The sequence below is a fragment of the Spea bombifrons genome, chromosome 7 (assembly GCF_027358695.1).
Source record: "Spea bombifrons isolate aSpeBom1 chromosome 7, aSpeBom1.2.pri, whole genome shotgun sequence".
NCBI classification, from domain to species: domain Eukaryota; kingdom Metazoa; phylum Chordata; class Amphibia; order Anura; family Pelobatidae; genus Spea; species Spea bombifrons.
The window spans coordinates 44,758,763-44,776,528 of NC_071093.1; the positions used below are offsets into that span (position 1 = coordinate 44,758,763).

Sequence of the window (17,766 nt, forward strand, 5' to 3'; positions counted from 1 at the left end):
TTTTTCCTGAAAATCAAGTTTCCGCGGCAGTTTTCCCAAAAACCCAATAAGGATCCACAGAGGGTAACGACAGCCGAGCAGAACAGAGACTCAGCGGGAAATTGGGAAAGTAATTTTGGTTTTTTAACCTTTTATGTGACAAATGGTTGTATTCAAATACTACAAACTACATTAAAACATTTTTTATTATTTTTTTTTTCATTTTTTATATTGAGAAAGGCACCAAAAAGTATTTTTCTAAGCTTTTATTCTTTAAAAAAAAAAAAGCATAAATAATGATGTGTAATTCAAATTAAGTTATTACCCAGGATGCTTTGCTTTCAGATCTGTCTGTTACTGGGGTTAAAATGGGTTATACTGAGGGCTGGGTGGTGGAGGTTCTTCTCCATAAGTGGTCTTAGTAAATAACCAGTTTGCGTTTTTTACGCCCAACTCGTCCAAATTACAATCCGCGTTAGAGACGATCAACGGCGTGAATGCCGAGCTGTCTCTTCCTATATAATTCTATGTAAATGACTGGTCACCGACCGCGTATGTGTCCGGGGGTGGGGGGGGGGTCAGGCCAGACCGTTGTGTACATCGGCACATCTGTGAATAACAAGTGGGACTCTGTCTCGAGAAGCGCTGCACGTCCCTCGTGCCCCTGAGCTGCCTGGGACAGACGCGGACAACACGTTTCGAAATTCCCAGCACCTGCGCGTTATCGCTGTTTGCTCTGAGTCTCAGGGCTACCGGAGAGCTTACGGCACGCGTGGTCCGTTTTCCCATAGCCAGCCGGGCCACTTTTATCTCCAACCACTGAAGGTGAACTCACAGGTCTCCCTACCGGGGCAAGCTTTCAGGATCTCCTTACATGTAAGATCGTATCCTACCCCACATCTTGTTTTTTAGACTGAGCCATCCAACGAGACGGACCCGCAGGCTTTCCAAAGATTAAAGGGACGCAAGTAGGACAGTAAGGTTTTTAATCAAATTCCGTCCGAAAAAAATGGTTTTATTTATATTTTACTCGTCTTTTGAACGTTTCAAATGAAACTTGAATGGCCAACTAACTTATCTACGGTGAGCTGAGCTGAACCCAGTGGCCGCCGGTGTCCTTCCGTAGCCCCTTTCTGACTTCATGGCGGATAATGAGCTCTCCATGTGCCAGAATCCCGCAGCTCGTTAACTGCCAAGTCCTGGCCTTCGGCACACCTCTCCTGCTCTCTCGCCGATCGATTCCCCGTAGGGCCACCGCCGGGGTGTAGAGAACTCGATGTATCACCGCGCTGAACCGCGGCCCGGTCGCTCTCGCCATCATAACCCCCCCGCAGCCTCGGATGACAGGACCTCGGCGGTCGGGTCTTCCCTGGTCAGAGACTAAACCCCTATTAGTAAATCGTAATATAACGTTAGGCTGCGGTATCGTCCTGCACCCCAAACATGAACACCGGAGATACAATACTCACATTTCCTATAAATATATACTCCATTGTCAGATCAGCACCATGGGAGGAGGCATCTCATCACCGTAGTGTGCGGTGCATGAATGTGCAAACTTATTTTATACTTCCCAAGTGCCCCTGTTTAGTTTGGCAAAACCCTCTTTGGTACCTAAACCCTTGTGCTCTCCATCCCTGATGCCCCTCTCCCCCCCCCGATGTCCCTCTTTCCTCCCCTGATGCCCCTCTTTCTTAGGAGGTGAGAATGTTTGCTGGGTATGAGGGTATCGCAGGGTTCTACAGCCCTAAAAGCCCCGATAAAGTGTATAGAAACAGCAGGGAATGAAGGGGCTGTTTCGCACCTGAAGCCGTTCTCAGGAACCGTCATTCATCCCCTCGGCGGAGGTCTCGTGCGATGACGTGGTTGCACAAGACTTCCTTTATGAATGGACGCCATTCTCTTGGAATGAGTGCTGCTGACCCATCAGAGACGTTAAAGCATGTAAGCGCGTTCATATTCACCATGCAATAAGACACTCAGCAGTTCACCAAGTACCTGGCCGGATACAAAAGCAGAAGACTTGAAGATAGGAACATTAAAGAAAAAAACACTTTTTTGACCATTTTTGCCTGTTGCGTAATTTCGTTTCCTTTTTAGCATTTGGCGGCAGTTGGTTTTGTCGGCGCCCGGTCAGGCGTGAGGCTCATTAACGTCCCGAGTGTTGTTTGTACCCTGTCCCTCTCGTTATACCGGCTGTTCCTTTATGGCATTATCACGCCAGTTATTCATCTCTGTAAAACCCATACCCCCCCCCAATTATTTTTTTTTGCCAAAGCCCTGCAATCATTAACGCTGATAAGTCTGAGGACGTTCTTTTGTAGCGAACGTCGGACGCCGTCCCCCAGCCTTTCATTGTTTCCTCGAGTTTGTTCATTAAACTATCAAATGGGTCAGTGTATCATTTCAGGGAGACTTTCAGATTACGCCGCCGTTATTCCCCATTGTATAACAGACGCTAACATCGACGCGGTGAACCTCATGCCTGCCGGCAACCGGGGACCTCTGCCTGGAAACGCAACGTAGAACCAACAAACAGTACCAAGGAAAATAGCGACAGGGCAGGGACGCAACAGCAGGACTTGTTACGTTGGTCGGACGGATCGTGCGAATTTTAATTTGAACAAAATTTGCCGGTTTCGTTCATTTGTACGAATGGCCGAAAACGAAGAGGAACCCCAACGAATCAGAGAGATTTTTTTTTCCCCCCCGAATTAGATTAATCCCTCCAAATTTCATCCGAACCCAAACGGCAGGAAACGAAATTCGTTGTCTGAAAACGAATGGACCAAAAAGAAATAAAAAGAGTACAGGTTTGACCCAAAATATCCGCCTACGGATGCAGGCAAAGGACGTGTTGTCTCTGGTCTTTGGTTGGACCATACCACGTTTTAAAGTGGGGGTGTCCGGCACAAAATATGGTTTATCTATGTTAGGAATATCCTAAAATTCTGGCTAAACTGCATTCATTGAGAACCCAGTTGGCGACCTCATCCCGAAAAATACCTCGTTGATAATTCCGCTTCGTAAAAAGATCTTTGATGTCATCACAGGGCATTTTAGGGCAATATTCCGATATTTTATTCAGTTTGACTAGTAGGGTGTTTTTTGTTTTTTAGGAGAGCACAAGGGATGTAGCTTCAACCCCATTAAATGCTTTTTACCCCGTTTAAAGCCGTGATGATGTCAACTGACCTCATCTGCGGGATCAGTAAGGTTGATGTTCAGTAACACAGTCTCACTTTAACGAGTCTCCTTGTCCCGACAGGTAGCGAGATGGGAGTACAGGACTCGCACCCTCACCAGGATATTCGGATCGCCGTATGTCGCCTGCTACTGCCTGGGCGCAGTGCTTATATTCCTCGCCGTCTTCAGAAGCCATTGGTAAGCACGGAGCAGTCCAAAAACCATACACTCTTTTTTCTATTTTTTTATATAAAATCACCCAAGCTTTTACATGGTTAACAGGCGGGTATGGGGTGACCGCAGCGGCCATATTGCCCAGGACACGTTATATATATTTCCCTAGGGGCCTGTGAGTTGCCCGGCTGTACATTAAGGGCTGCAGCAGTTATGCTGTTCTACTTTTCTAATTAATTAACCCTTCACTATCCGGTCCCTAAGAAAGAACATTGAGTACCCGCTCCCCCCCCACCAGCCTTTTAGTTTAATGTGAATTATCAGACATTTGATATGGGCCCTGCAGAGCTGCAGCTAATCCCCTCTACTCTCAATTCATTAGCGCTGTTTACATCTCAATTCAGCTCTAATTAAACACAACACTTCCCACTCGAGAGCAAACACGTTCAGAAGCTGATGCATTCTCTCTCTCTCTCTCTCTCCCTCCCTCCCTCTCTCCCTCTCTCTCTCTCTCTCTCTCTCTCCCCCTCTCTCTCTCTCTCTCTCCCCCCCTCTCCCCCCCCCTCTCTGTCTCTCCCTCTCCCCCCCCTCTCTCCCCCCCTCTCTCTCCCCCCTCTCTCTCTCTCCCTCTCTCTCTCCCCCTCTCTCTCTCTCTCTCTCTCTCTCTCCCCCTCTCTCTCTCTCCCTCTACCCCTCTCTCTCTCTATCTCTCCCCCTCTCTCTCTCCCCCTCTCTCTCCCTGTCCCCCCTCTCCTCCCCTCTCTCTCCTCCTCTCTCTCCCTCCCTCCCTCTCTCTCTCTCTCTCCCCCCTCTCTCTCTCCCTCTCTCTCTCCCCCCCCTCTCTCTCTCTCTCTCTCTCTCCCCCTCTCTCTCTCTCCCTCCCCCTCTCTCTCCCCCCTCTCTCTCCCTCTCCCCCCTCTCCTCCCCTCTCTCTCTCCTCCTCTCTCTCCCTCTCTCTCTCTCTCTCTCTCTCTCCCTCTCTCCCTCTCTCTCTCCCTCTCCCCCCTCTCCTCCCCTCTCTCTCTCCTCCTCTCTCTCCCTCTCTCTCTCTCTCTCTCTCTCTCTCTCTCCCTCTCTCCCTCTCTCCCTCTCTCTCTCTCTCTCCAGTCTCTCTCTCTCTCTGTCTCTCTCCTCTCTCTCATATTTTCACTCGTCTTTTATCTCTCTCCTTTTCTCACTCCTTTTTCTCTTTTTTCTGCTCTTTCTCTCTCCTCTGTATTGCTATTTATTGGATGATTGGATAGAGCAACAGAAAAATGTATTCTCTACCGATGCTACTGGCCTAATTTACCCAATTTCTTGCTATAAGAGGGTAATACCCTCCTTGTGCCTTTAATATTACTGCCGCTAACACTGCCGCTAATGTTTGTTAAAACATTAAGTTTTTTTGACAATGTTTGGCCTGTTATATAATACGGGTGCGGTGTATGTATTTTTGTATCATTTTCTGTCTGAACGCACAGATTACACAACACTACGTTCCACATCGACTGATATAAACAAATGGGAATAAATAAATGGGAAATTTAACCTTCCAGAGAATACCGACTTTACCCAATGACCCATCCCAAAACTAGACTTAAAGAAAATAGAGATTGCCCCTTAAAATCAGACCCGCTGGTGAGATATGTAAAATTCCTAAAGACTTTCCAAACATTCCGAGACAACGTATTTTGTGGTGTAAAATGTATCATTATTTCAGACATATCCGCACAGACCGGGAGCTGAATACAAATTAATAAAATACGTTATTTTTGTAAATGCCTCATTCAGATACATTAATAAAAAAATGTGCATGGGGTTAGTTCAAAGGGCCAGGGAAGGAGCGGCACTGCACATGCGCAGTGACGTGCTCCACAGCAAAGAGATGCCAAGATCCCAAGTTATTCTTACGCTGACTGCCCATTGTACCGCGCTATGGAATAGGAATCAGTCGGCCGTGGAGGTAATTTCCAACCCCTGTTATTTATTAAAAACAGCGTTTTGATTAATAATGCTAATATCGGGATCTGTTTCCCTGACTTTTTAATGAAGACTCCGTTTAATTAGAACGGCTCAGGGTCCCCCCGTCTCCGTTTATTATAGCGGATTAGCGGGAAGCAGAGGCTATCTCCGCGGAGGAACCGTACCCCCGCGGTGTCAAGGTCACTAATTGGGTTAAACGAGAATTTAATGACAGGCGACGTAGAAACGCAGCGTCTCCGGGCAGCTGCCGGCTGTTTGCCTTCGCGTTGTGACTCCGAGCTGTGTCATACGTGGCCGTGTTTGAAGTTTTGCCCCACGCGGAAGTATTTCTTTGGAGTGTTGTGTATGCGCAGCCACAGCAACTCCAAGCGTCCCTGCCAAGAGACAGATAACACAGGCCGCTGACCTCAAATCTCGTATTCAGGCGGATGGAATATGGGACACGACGGCACTGCACCTTTAACGGCGCACGCCAGCCATCGTATGCACCTTAATGTATGTGATAGCCGCATGGTACCTTTAACTTTTGGGGTTCTCCATTCCTCCATGGGGGGGGCAGAATAGAATACCCCTATATGCATTTGCCCCTGCCCCAGCTAAATGTATATACTTGCTACCAGTCGGGGGGGCTCTGCGAGTTTAGGTCGCCCCCCGATCTACGCCTTGTGTGGTTGTAGCGAGATCCCAGTCACCCCGGTTGTTGGACGCTCCGTCCAGCGCTCCCCCAACACGTTGGAAAATACTGCAACAAAAATGAATCTTTAATCAGTTCTAGAACATTTTAACATTTTAACTACTCCCGAGAGTCCCGATACTTTTTTTTATCTGGTTTGGCCCCCAAAAAAATCCGCTTCCTGTTTAATTTCTTAATCCGCTTCACAGAGAGAGACTTTTTATCCTCGCGTTGCGTTATTTTTGCCGGAGACTGGCAGAGATATCATCTTTTTAAGTTGTAAATAAGAGACAACCGGTCTCATGGTTTGTATTGCGTAATATGAGACGAAAAGAACGCATTTCATTATTTAATTATTTCACTTTTTGGTGAAAGAAAAATATATATCATTTTTTTTAATTTGATAGGAAATTAACCCCCTGTTATTAATGGCGATCTTATATACTCTACAAACTCCTGCACCGCTCATACTGTGCGTACAAAAGAGCCTGACCTCTTGTTGATTGTATCTAAAACATAAAAATAGACTTTTTTCGCTACATATTTAAGACATATCTCATGTTTCTTATTTGCACTGCGAGACATGGATCTTAACGTACTGTACCTGTACAAGAACTGCTCCAAAGTTTGGGGTCACTGAGCTGTTTTAATGGAAAACAAGAACATTTCTGGCTGTAACATAATTACTAACCATCAATTAGCCTTTTAAACTTAACCTTGGATCAGCGAACACAACGTGCCATTGGAACACAGGAGTGATGGGAGTGATAAAGGGCCACTGGAACACAGGAGTGATGGGAGTGATAAAGGGCCATTGGAACACAGGGGTGATGGGAGTGATAAAGGGCCATTGGATCACAGGAGTGATGGGAGGGATAAAGGGCCATTGGGACACAGGAGTGATGGGAGTGATAAAGGGCCATTGGGACACAGGAGTGATGGGAGTGATAAAGGGCCATTGGAACACAGGAGTGATGGGAGTGATAAAGGGCCACTGGAACACAGGAGTGATGGGAGTGATAAAGGGCCATTGGAACACAGGAGTGATGGGAGTGATAAAGGGCCTCTGTACACCTATGAAAAGAAATTCCATGAAAAAAAGACAACTGTTTCCAGCTACAATAGTCACCTTTCATAAGTTTGGGGTCACTTAGAAATATCCTTGTTTTTTAAAGAAAAGCAAATTTTGTCCATTAAAATCAAATGTAATGTATCAGAAATCCAGCGCATGTCACGTAGTCGCTAATCGAAATTGAAGTTTAAAAAGCTAATTATTTAGTTAATGTGTATTTGTGTATATGTGTGTATATATATATATATACATGTGAGTATATATATTCTCTTTAGCAAATAAAATGATTATCCTCAATTAGCCTGCGCGCGCTTCATTGAACAATTTGCTCCAGTTTAACCAGTTACATAATATTATTTTATCCGATGTCAACCAAAAAAACAAAAACAGTCGCAGATCAGTATCTAATCTTCAAAGCAAAAGCCGACAATCGGTGGTTTGTCTTCTGGCCTCGCTGTTCTCATTTGCTTCTTATGTAACTCCAGTTTAAAGGATTTGTCTGGAACTTAATTGAGTTTTTTTTATTTGCAGCGAGCATTTTCTGGTCCTGTATAGTAACATTCCGACGAGCGATAATGAAGACTCGAGACAACTTTAATGTATTATTGCATATAATGATACGTTGCCATGTTTGAATTGAAGAGGTCTCAATGAGGGGGAACCCATTGAAAATAAATGAAAAAAAAACAGGATCCGCGGAGCAGATTCAACCCGATAGAGCCTGGGATCTCTGTACCCCTCTACACATCTCCCCCATATGCTAATGAACCACCATGATGGAATTATTTTCCATGTTGGATGAGCCGCTATATTCATTTTATGATCGATTTTCTTAATTTTATTATTTTTTATATAATGATTGTACTTCAGACCTTTGCCAGGCTATGTAAACTTCTGTTTAGTTTTATTCAGTAAATAACATTTTCTGCACTGGTTTCCAACAGACGGGGGAAGCATTTTTAAGATGCACCTGCTCTGCCGAGCACTTCCTGAGCATATTCGGCTACCTACAGGAACCACACCGTGCAGCCTGAAATAGCTTCCCCAGCTCCCTAGCGTTGGTAATTTAAACTTCACAAACATATGGAAGCGTTTGCATTCATTTAAGAATGTTACGTAACGTTCTTCCGCGTCGTACGCTTTATTACCCCGCATGCTAATGTAGTGAATGTCATCTCCGGACAGGTTCTCATTTTGTTCTCTTGTGATACAGATGTTCGGTGTCATTTTGCCCGCACTTACGGAGTCACATGACCCCGCGGCACAGATGGCTTCTCACGGTGGATTTATAAGCGATACCTGTATATGCGCCGTCCTTTCAACCAGAAGGGCAAACACTGAGTTTTGACAAACTGCCGTAATAGTTCAGATAAGAGGCCGGGGAGATGTGTTGTGTCTGCAGAACAGGGAGCGCGGTGCGTCACATCTGTCGCCTGCTCGATTAACGGCTTCACGGCCGGGACCCCAGAGATTTTATGGCGATATCGCCGCCTGTGAGATGGGTGAAATCCCACGCCAGCCGCTCTCGCCCCAAACCTTGTGCTTTTATCTACCTGTATCCATGGAACGCTGGTCTGCGGTTAGGTGCCCATGCCCTGGGGTGTATGGCAGGCTCCCGGCAATGAGAGGGTTAAATCCGCCAATGCTCCGTATTGTAACGCACCTAATGCTCAGCGCTCTTCAGGTCATTTGCGGCTTAATGATTTGTTTGCTCGCCTTAATCATTTGTAACATAAACTGAACTCATGTTTGGGGCGGACGCGTGATTTACCTGGGGCGGCGGGGCACAATCACTCTGTCCGACCCGGCCCTCGGGGCGCACTGTACAGCCCCGCGCATCCAGCCTCAACGCACAGGGTTAACGGATCCATTTTAGAATGGCGCTATATAAATCAATAAATAATAATATTTGCAATAAAACATTTTTCTGCAGGTTTGTTTGGTCTGGGAAACAGACTTAAAAATTGCCCAGTTTTGTCCCTTTTTGGACAAGAAGTAACAAAAATGACGGAGATCGATTAAAAGGGTTAATGGGGCATTTCAGTGTTCTCGATGTGCAAAGCTCCGGGTTTGGTTACAAAGTATCTGGTCAGAGTTACAAAGTATCTGGTCAGAGTTACAAAGTATCTGGTCAGAGTTACTAAGTATTTGGTTTAATGCATTTCAAATAATCTGACGGGGAATCTTTATTCTAGTAGTTCTCCAAAAACGTTCAATTGATGACTATAACAGACTTGTACAGCGCTGGGGAATATGATGGCGCTATATAAAACAATAAATAATAATAGTAAATAATAATGCATTTTAGATCACATCTTCTTCTCGCTGTCCCTCACAGTTTAGGAAAAGAATACAAGGTGTTGTGTGATCCGTTGTGCGGTTGATACATTGTGTCTCCGTCTCTTGCCACATATCGGTAGTGTATATACATGGAGAGACGTCTCAGAAGTTGTCTATACGGCAGATTAAAGGGGAAGTTCCAATGAAAAATATTTTACGTTGAGCCTTAAATCCAGCGCTGGATGCGGTATGTTGGCTTTGTGGCTGTGAGAGACAGGAGGGCGCGGAAGAAAAGAACCCTCAAATCCACCGTATTTATTATTATTGAGTATTTATATAGCGCCGTCGTATTCCGCAGCGCTGTACAACGGCTAAACAGCACAAAACAATTTGGACAGAAACAAAAGATGAGGAGATGCTTATAATATAGAAGGATGTGGGAGTCGATTACAAAAATACCGTAAATATAATGGTGATTCATCATATAACTAGATAAATGTACAGAGGAGGAGTATGGGGGGGTCGGGGGGAGACGTCCCTGCTATTAACTCAAGTTACATCTTCTTCACAGCTTCGGGGCTCAAACTAAACTGGTTACATATATTAGGAATATATTAGGAATGCGTAATATATGAGTAACGAGTAATATATAAAGTCATGCCGGGGGGGGGGGGTCTCCAGAACGTCTCTCCTTGGTTCTTATAATCATCTCAGTTTATGCTCCTCTATCGTAATATGAAGAACAGTCACCAATTTCCATCGGTTGCTATGGTGATAACTCAACATTAACTTTACAGAGATACATACATAGAATTTTCCAACAGATCGGCCCCCGTTTCTCCCGCTGTAACGACTCAAACCTTAATCAGTCGTTGGTCTCGTCTTAGATTCAGGAGCCGTATGTCTATCCCATGCATGTTTAATCCCCTCACTGTATTACCCTCTACCACTTCTGCTGGGAGGCTGTTCCCCTTTCTACCACCCTCCCAGTAAAGTAAAACTTCTTTATATTACACCTAAACAATGTATAACTGCGTCAGCTTCCCAATTATCGGCCCTAAAAAGGTTTAGGTTTGCAGTCTTTGTATAACCGGCTGCTTTCTTTGTAGTTTTTCGGAAGCCCTGAAGACTCAGCCCCAGCTGTCGGCTTTGGAGACCCCCGGACTCTATTACTTGGGCTTGCTGTGTATGGGTGCAGGAATGATACTCGTCGTCTGCAGTTTCCTCGCTCTGGGATTCACGGGGACGTACTTGGGTAAGAGAGGATTTCAGGCGGCAAAAGCACAGAATGAATCGTACTGCGGGCGGGTTTGTCGTTTTGGATAAAGCAGAACCTTAAAGTAACAAAACGCAATAAAACGAAATATAATATTCCGTAAACCATCCAATCCCATAGCGTGTTCTGGGAGATAATATGGTAAATAGTATACATTGCTGTACATTACGATCTCCGGGGACCGCGGGGGATTTCAGTTTCGGGGAAGAGACATAAGAAATATTAAAGCACCTAATCTCTGGCCAGTGTGTTGGCTACCGGGGGCACCGTGGCGCAGATCTCGACCCCCCCCCTCCACAGGACCAGGTGGGTGTTGGAGAGCTGCACCTCCGGTAGGGGGGTGTCCTGCGCATGAATGAAATACCCCAACCACCAGGGTACCAAACCTCCTGTACATGGAGAAATACGATGTTGCTTTCTCCTCGTTTGCATTACCCTTCCAGTACGTGGAAAGCGTTACATTCCGCAGAGCCGGTGGAACTGCAGCTTTATAGCCTCAGGTCGGATCTCGACACAAAAAGCCAAACTTTATGTAATCGGCATTAAAAGGTTAAACGCCTCGTTGATCGTTCTTAAGCCAAAAACTCGATCCGGAGCAGCGGACGTGCCGGTAGCGCCTACACCCAGTCTGTGTACCCAGAACCGGAGATGTCCTGGGTGGAGACACCGCGTGTTTAAATGTTGTGTAATAAGATATTCAAAGGAACGTAAATATTAATAAGTCCCAAACATTGTTACCAGCGCTAGAGGGGTGAGAAAGCGGGCGACAGGATTTGGATCACGCGCATGTACGACAACGACCCCAAATGCGTCTACTGCCTACGGCGGACCTTGTTGTCCGGGAAAAATTGTGTTCATGGTTTTTACCTCCAAACGACCCCAAATAATTGTTGAAAAAGAGTAAAAAAAAATAACCAGACCAGAAAGCAGGCGAATGTACCTGACGCTCGAAATAAGTTGGCCATAGATAACGGTCTGGCTGCTCACGGGCTCGGCGCGTGGGGCGGGCGTCTCATGGCCATATCTCTTCCGCTAAGGGTTAAATCCGCCTGTTAGAGGCAGATGTAGGGCGGCAGTTCCTATCTCCGGATTAGAAGGAGGGTGACTTGGAGAACAGGTGCCCTGTCTTGGCCTAGTTAAAGCCCCGCTCGGCCCCGCTCTTATCTCCCTCCGATGTTCCGTCCACCTGCCTCTCTCGCCCCCGTCTCTTAATCAGAGCGTTTACCTTTTTCATTCCCGGCTCGACCTATTTAGTGACGGTGACCTTTCCAGCATCCGAATGATATAGAGTGCGGTATATAGGACAGCGCGGCGTTACCTGACTTCACCCGCACGCTGGATGAATTATATCCTAACCCTACATATTGTTACTATCGGTGCAATTTTATATGAATTATGCTGTATGTTATATATTATACTATATGCTGAATCTGATGGTGCTTTAAAAACCAATGAATACTGATATTAATAATAATAATAATAATAATATATATGTATATATAAGAAATGTGCCTCTTTTTTCTATAGATATAAACTTTTAAGTTGTTTTTTTTTGCTAATTAGCCTTGATTATTGCTATTCTTTTTGTGACGGTTAATGGCAGTAAAGCGTAATTTCTGGGTGTAAAAAGTGGCAAGAGGATTACTTCTTATCAGTCCAAAAAAATGTTATACTCATAGCTAGAAAGCGTTCTCATTGTTTTTAATGGAAGCGCTTTCCTGCTGCACGGGCTATAGAGGAGGAGGGCAGCTGCAGCTTCAGGACTGCAACTTTCATTTTTTGTTAAAGTCCTCACAGAGGGTTATTTAATATACATTCTTCCACAGCGGGGCTGTCAGGAACATTAAACGGCCCCTTTACTGAAATGCTCCGCTGTTTATTAACCGGCGTATCTCGTAGAATCTGACCAGGTCCGGCTCTCGCCGGTGCCCCGCGATCGCCCATTACGTGTAATGAGGTTGTTTTCTTGTTGTAATGATGGCGAAATGTTTCGAAGGCCAAGGTCACGAGCAATTTGGCACTAAACTGCGCTCCGTTCCTATAAATAAATACATTTTCTGATACATTAACCCCTTAAGGACAATGGGCGGCCCCTAAACCCATTGAAAACAATGCATTTTGAGCCCGTACATGTACGGGCTTTGTCATTAAGGGGTTAATGATCAAGTAACATCGTTGTCTGGGTAACACGTGACTGTCTAAGAGTTAAAGAACTACAGCAGCTTCCATTCCCATTCTTTAACTGTCCAACCGTCCAAGGTCTGGCCGAGATCATGAGAGTCGTAGTTCTCCAACCACTGTAGAGCTGTGAGGGACTGAGAGGGTGGCAGATAAGTGGAACAGCCTCCCAGCAGAGGTGGTAGAGGGTAATACAGCGAGGGGATTTAAACATGCATGGGATAGACAGACAGCTCCTGAATCTAAGACGAGACCAACAACTACAGCAGGAAAAGCAGGCAGACTAGACGGGGCCGAATAGGGCCGATCTGCCAAGAGGTTATATGTTTTTAATGGTGACTAATGTTTAGGTGGTTGTGTCATGCCAGAGCCTCCCGCTTTGTCTCCTGCATGAAAAGCAGGCATTGTCTGAGCAGAGATGTGCGATCGCATTGTATGAAAACACGGCTCCCAAAGGCTACATGCATTGCAGATGACGAGGAGACGAACAACAGCGCTTTGCGGGTAATTCGCGGGCCGAGCGTGACTCACCCAAATATTTATTCACGCATTTGGCCTAAAATACTGAAAAAAAAGAAATGTTGCAAACGGAATTACCGTCATATTTTTTTTATTGCTAAGTTTATGCAACGGCTACCGGGCAAGACTTTATTTTCCTTGATGCGAGGTGAATAATACTCATCCGGCTGATAATCTGTGAGCGCAACTCAGCGCGTTTCCCGGGGAAGATACAATCATTTGGATGGCTTAGTGTAATGGGAGCTGTAAATATAGAAGATCTGAAACGCCCGCCTAATTCTTTGCTGCATTAAAGAGGAGCCACCAAAAAAATATATTATTACTCTTGTTTTTTTTCATTTGGATCTATTCACGAAAAAGTCGAGTCGTCAGTCAAGTTGAGGGTTAACTCCACTGAGGTCGTGTAACCCCGCATGCAAACATTGGCATTTTCAGGTGTTTCCTGCGAGTGCCTGCGACTTTACATTTTGTGAGTTGCGGGTGAGGACATGCAAGGGTCAATATCGATGAATAAATAATTACTTAACTAAAAATAGGGGTAACTCTATGAACCTTTAAAGCTGGTTTGAGGGGGTAATTAAAACATCCTGGGAGGGGTTTAGTGGACCCCAAGTATAACCCCCGATAACCGCGCTGCATACTTAAAGAGATAGAAGGGCAAAATGTATAAATATACCGTGCCGTGGATCCATGCGCGCCATTACTGGGAATTAAATGCTCCGCATACCCCATACCGTAGAAGTGGGTGGGGTTTATTTCATTCTTTTCTTTTTAAATGTTTTCATTCTTTCTCTCTCTTTTTCTTTATCTCCTTTTTCTTTCTTTCTTCCTCTGTCTCTTTGCCTTTCCCTGTTTCTTCATTTTTCTTTCTTTCCCTCTCCTTTTTATTCTTTCGCTCTCTTTTTTCATTCTTTTTTCTCTTTTTCTTTTTTCATTCTTTCTCTTTTTTTCTTCATTTTCTTTTTCTTTCTTTCTTTCTTTCTTTCTTTCTTTCTTTCTTTCTTTCTTTCTTTCTTTCTTTCTTTCTTTCTTTCTTTCTTTCTCTGTCTCTATGCCTTTTCTCTCTTTTTTATTCTTTTTTTCTCTCTCTCTTTCTTCATCTCTTTCTTTCTCTTTCTCACTTTATTTCTTTCTCTCTTTTTTTATAGGATGCATGCCTCTCCAAAAGAGTTTTTTTTTATCTGCCGCTTTAATACCCCATCATCCCAGTGGGGAGGGGCACTGAAATACCCTCAAAGGGCATTTATGTTTTGCATTCCTTTTTTTTTTTTTTTTTTTGTTTTTTTTTCTTCTCCATTTTTTTTCTCAGATCTTTTGGCAGGTAATACATTGAAGAAACGTAATTTAGGGCAAATTATCAAAAATAACACAAATCACACAGGAAAACAAGGTTACTGTGTCATAGTTTCCCTGGCCCAGTGGCACTGCTGCGTCTCCGTTTCCCAGCATGCATCAGGCTCATTGTTTGATAAAGATTCCTGCTTTCCGACACAATAAATAATCGCTTGCAGCGTCGCCACCTGCGCCCTCGTCAGGCAATCAGACCTCGCCCTCACACTAGATTTCTTTCGCTTTTTTTTCCTTTTATACTTTTTGTTTGTTTGCCCTACTTTTTGACGTGGGCGGCTCGCCAGCTGCGTAGTTTTGAGACCCCCTATTTGCGCCGTCCAAGTAAGAAACGTAAGAGATCTTTCGACTTCGGTACCTCCGGAGTACTATGTCAGGCAGGGACTGCAAACGCGGGGTCCGATGGTCGCTGGTCGCTGGTCTCGTCTTAGATTCAGGAGCCGTATGTCTATCCCATGCATGTTTAATCCCCTCACTGTATTACCCTCTACCACCTCTGCTGGGAGGCTGTTCACCCTGTCAGTAAAGTAAAACTTCATTCCATTCCATCTCAGCCTCTGATCCTCTAGTGTTGGATTCCGGTCTCTTGTAACTTTTTCTCCTCCTTTGTAATAAATTCCCTCCGGTACTTTGTTAAATCCCTTTATGTATTTGAATGCCCCCCCCCCCGTCTCTCTTCTCTCCCCCAAGCCTGAAACGTTGAGACCTCTATCTATATTTTTACGTGGCGGTACGGTCATGTTTTGCCCTCTTACACCTCTCTCTCTGTCTGCCGGATCCTGCGCGGAGGACGTTGGACACGACGGTTCTTGTTTTGCTCTTCTGTTGTTGTTGTGAGCGTTTCGGGCAGAATGCCGAGGATTTCTCACGCTTTAGTAACTGCGGCTTTACACGCCGGCCGGAGAAGAAACTTCTCCAAGGTCAAAGGGAGCCACAAACTGGATTGGAAGCGGCTTCTACGGAGTAAACAGCTCATTACGAACCCGCAGAGCCCGACGCGCTCCGCACCGCCACGTCACGCCGGCCACGCTGCGGCGTCCCAACCCAAGCTCCATCCATCGAGCGGCTTTTACAGTCACCTTAAAAAGTGCATAAAAACAACCTATTTATTAACCAAAAATCATTATTTATCTCTCGAGAGTTTCCTCTGCGTCCCAGTCTTTACCTTTTTATTGCATTTTATACCCCAACGCTTCTTACATTTCTTATTACACCCCTTCGCTTCTTCATTTTGGTTCCCATTAACCCCTTGTTTCTACCCATCATCTCTCTTCCCCATTTATCCGGGACTTTCCATTTAATGATTCCTTTAAAAGACTTCATTTCTCCAAATCATTGCGCAGAATAAAGTTTAGAAGAACTAGACTTGTCCAAAACACGGCCCTTATGGCATGAAGTCTTCTGCTGGGAGGCTGTTCCACTTATCTACCACCCTCTCAGTAACAGTAAAACTTCCTTCCATTCCATCTCAGTCTCTGATCCTCTAGCGTTAGATTCGGGTCTCTTGTTGTAATTTTTCTCCTCCTTTACTTTGTTAACCCCTTTATGTATTTAAATGCCCCCCCCCTTCTCTTCTCTCCCCCAAGCCGGACCTGTCGAGATCTCTTAGTCTTTAATAAAATATCTGGGATTTTGGGTCCAGATTCTGAAATCCAGGCTTTTCTTGCAGCATTTTCGTACGTACGGCGTGTATACAGCGCGATGTTTAATGCAAATCACCATGGAGACCGAGATTCCTCAAGACAGTGTCATTTTTACATGTAGAGAACAAATATTCGGAGTTATCGCATGGAGCTGCCACCTCACGTCCTACCTCGCACTAACGCTAATATACGGAGCCGGGGCGGAATAATTTAATGCAAACCGCGTCAGCGTCTTAAACTTCCAAGAAACGCTCGCTTTAATGTATATTCTACGTCCCGAGGAATTCACGGAGATTCAAGAAGCTGAGCGTCCCGGTACTTTGCCGTTTTTCATTGAATTCTCACAAATTGTGAGTTTCAAGCCGCCCCAGAATCCCACCCGGCTATACATTACATCATACATCATCTTAAAACGAGAATATTTGTGTCTTTGACCCGACTCCTTCGTGCCCCCCCCGGACGTTCGCCCCGTAACCCAGGCGATAGAGCGCGGAGGCCGGAGATTTGCGTACATGCTTACATCAGCCTAATGTACATGGCACATAAATATCCGCGAGGCGGCGGGAGGTCGGAGCGTTGATCTGGTTACCGGCAGAGGCCGGTTCACAGATTCCATTAAGAAGCCCGGCCGGCGAGAATCCTCATTACCCGTTAACACGATAGAGCGTATATTTAGCCGGTGACGTCCTCGATGAATAAATACTCGCGGGGCGCCGAAAACGTACATCTGCTTTAAATACATAATTGCCTAGTTTCTGAAAAGGTAGCAAAAAAGGTTACCATTGATACGTTTCACCTTTTAAGCTTCCGCGCAGTTATTTCCACTTTTTTTTATTATTAATTTTGAATCACGTCTTCTAAATTTAATTGAAAAGAGTCGGTTTACGTGCAGAAAAGACGCATTTTTAATTGATGGCGCTGTTGACAGGCGAGGTGCGATAACGTAAGAGGAAATCTTTTTTTATAGGTCCTGCAGAATATGTGTTAGAATGTAGCAGATAACTAAAGATAGGTCTTCCTTTAAAGTGATTCTCCCACTAATTTCTTACTAGGATCCGATTAAAAATACGTCACATGACTGACAGCAATGACGGCTTCCAGATCTGCAGAGCGTATACAGCGCTGGGGGGGTTATATTACCGTATACAGCGCTGGGGGGTTATATTACTGTATACAGCGCTGGGGAGTTATATTACTGTATACAGCGCTGGGGTTATTACTGTATACAGCGCTGGGGGTTATATTACTGTATACAGTGCTGGGGTATTACTGTATACAGCGCTGGGGGGGTTATATTACCGTATACAGCGCTGGGGGGTTATATTACTGTATACAGCGCTGGGGAGTTATATTACTGTATACAGCGCTGGGGTTATTACTGTATACAGCGCTGGGGGTTATATTACTGTATACAGTGCTGGGGTATTACTGTATACAGCGCTGGGGGTTATATTACTGTATACAGCGCTGGGGG

General features: G+C 45.1%; 1 protein-coding gene across 1 annotated transcript in view; it reads left to right on the forward strand.

The window, feature by feature from the left end:
• Positions 1-17,766, forward strand: part of PEMT (phosphatidylethanolamine N-methyltransferase) — a 37,889-nt gene that overhangs the window by 11,671 nt on the left and 8,452 nt on the right. The window contains exons 3-4 of the mRNA XM_053471602.1: positions 3,248-3,363; positions 10,439-10,584. Coding sequence (XP_053327577.1) covers positions 3,248-3,363; positions 10,439-10,584 — 262 coding nt within the window. The remainder of the gene's footprint in view (positions 1-3,247; positions 3,364-10,438; positions 10,585-17,766) is intronic.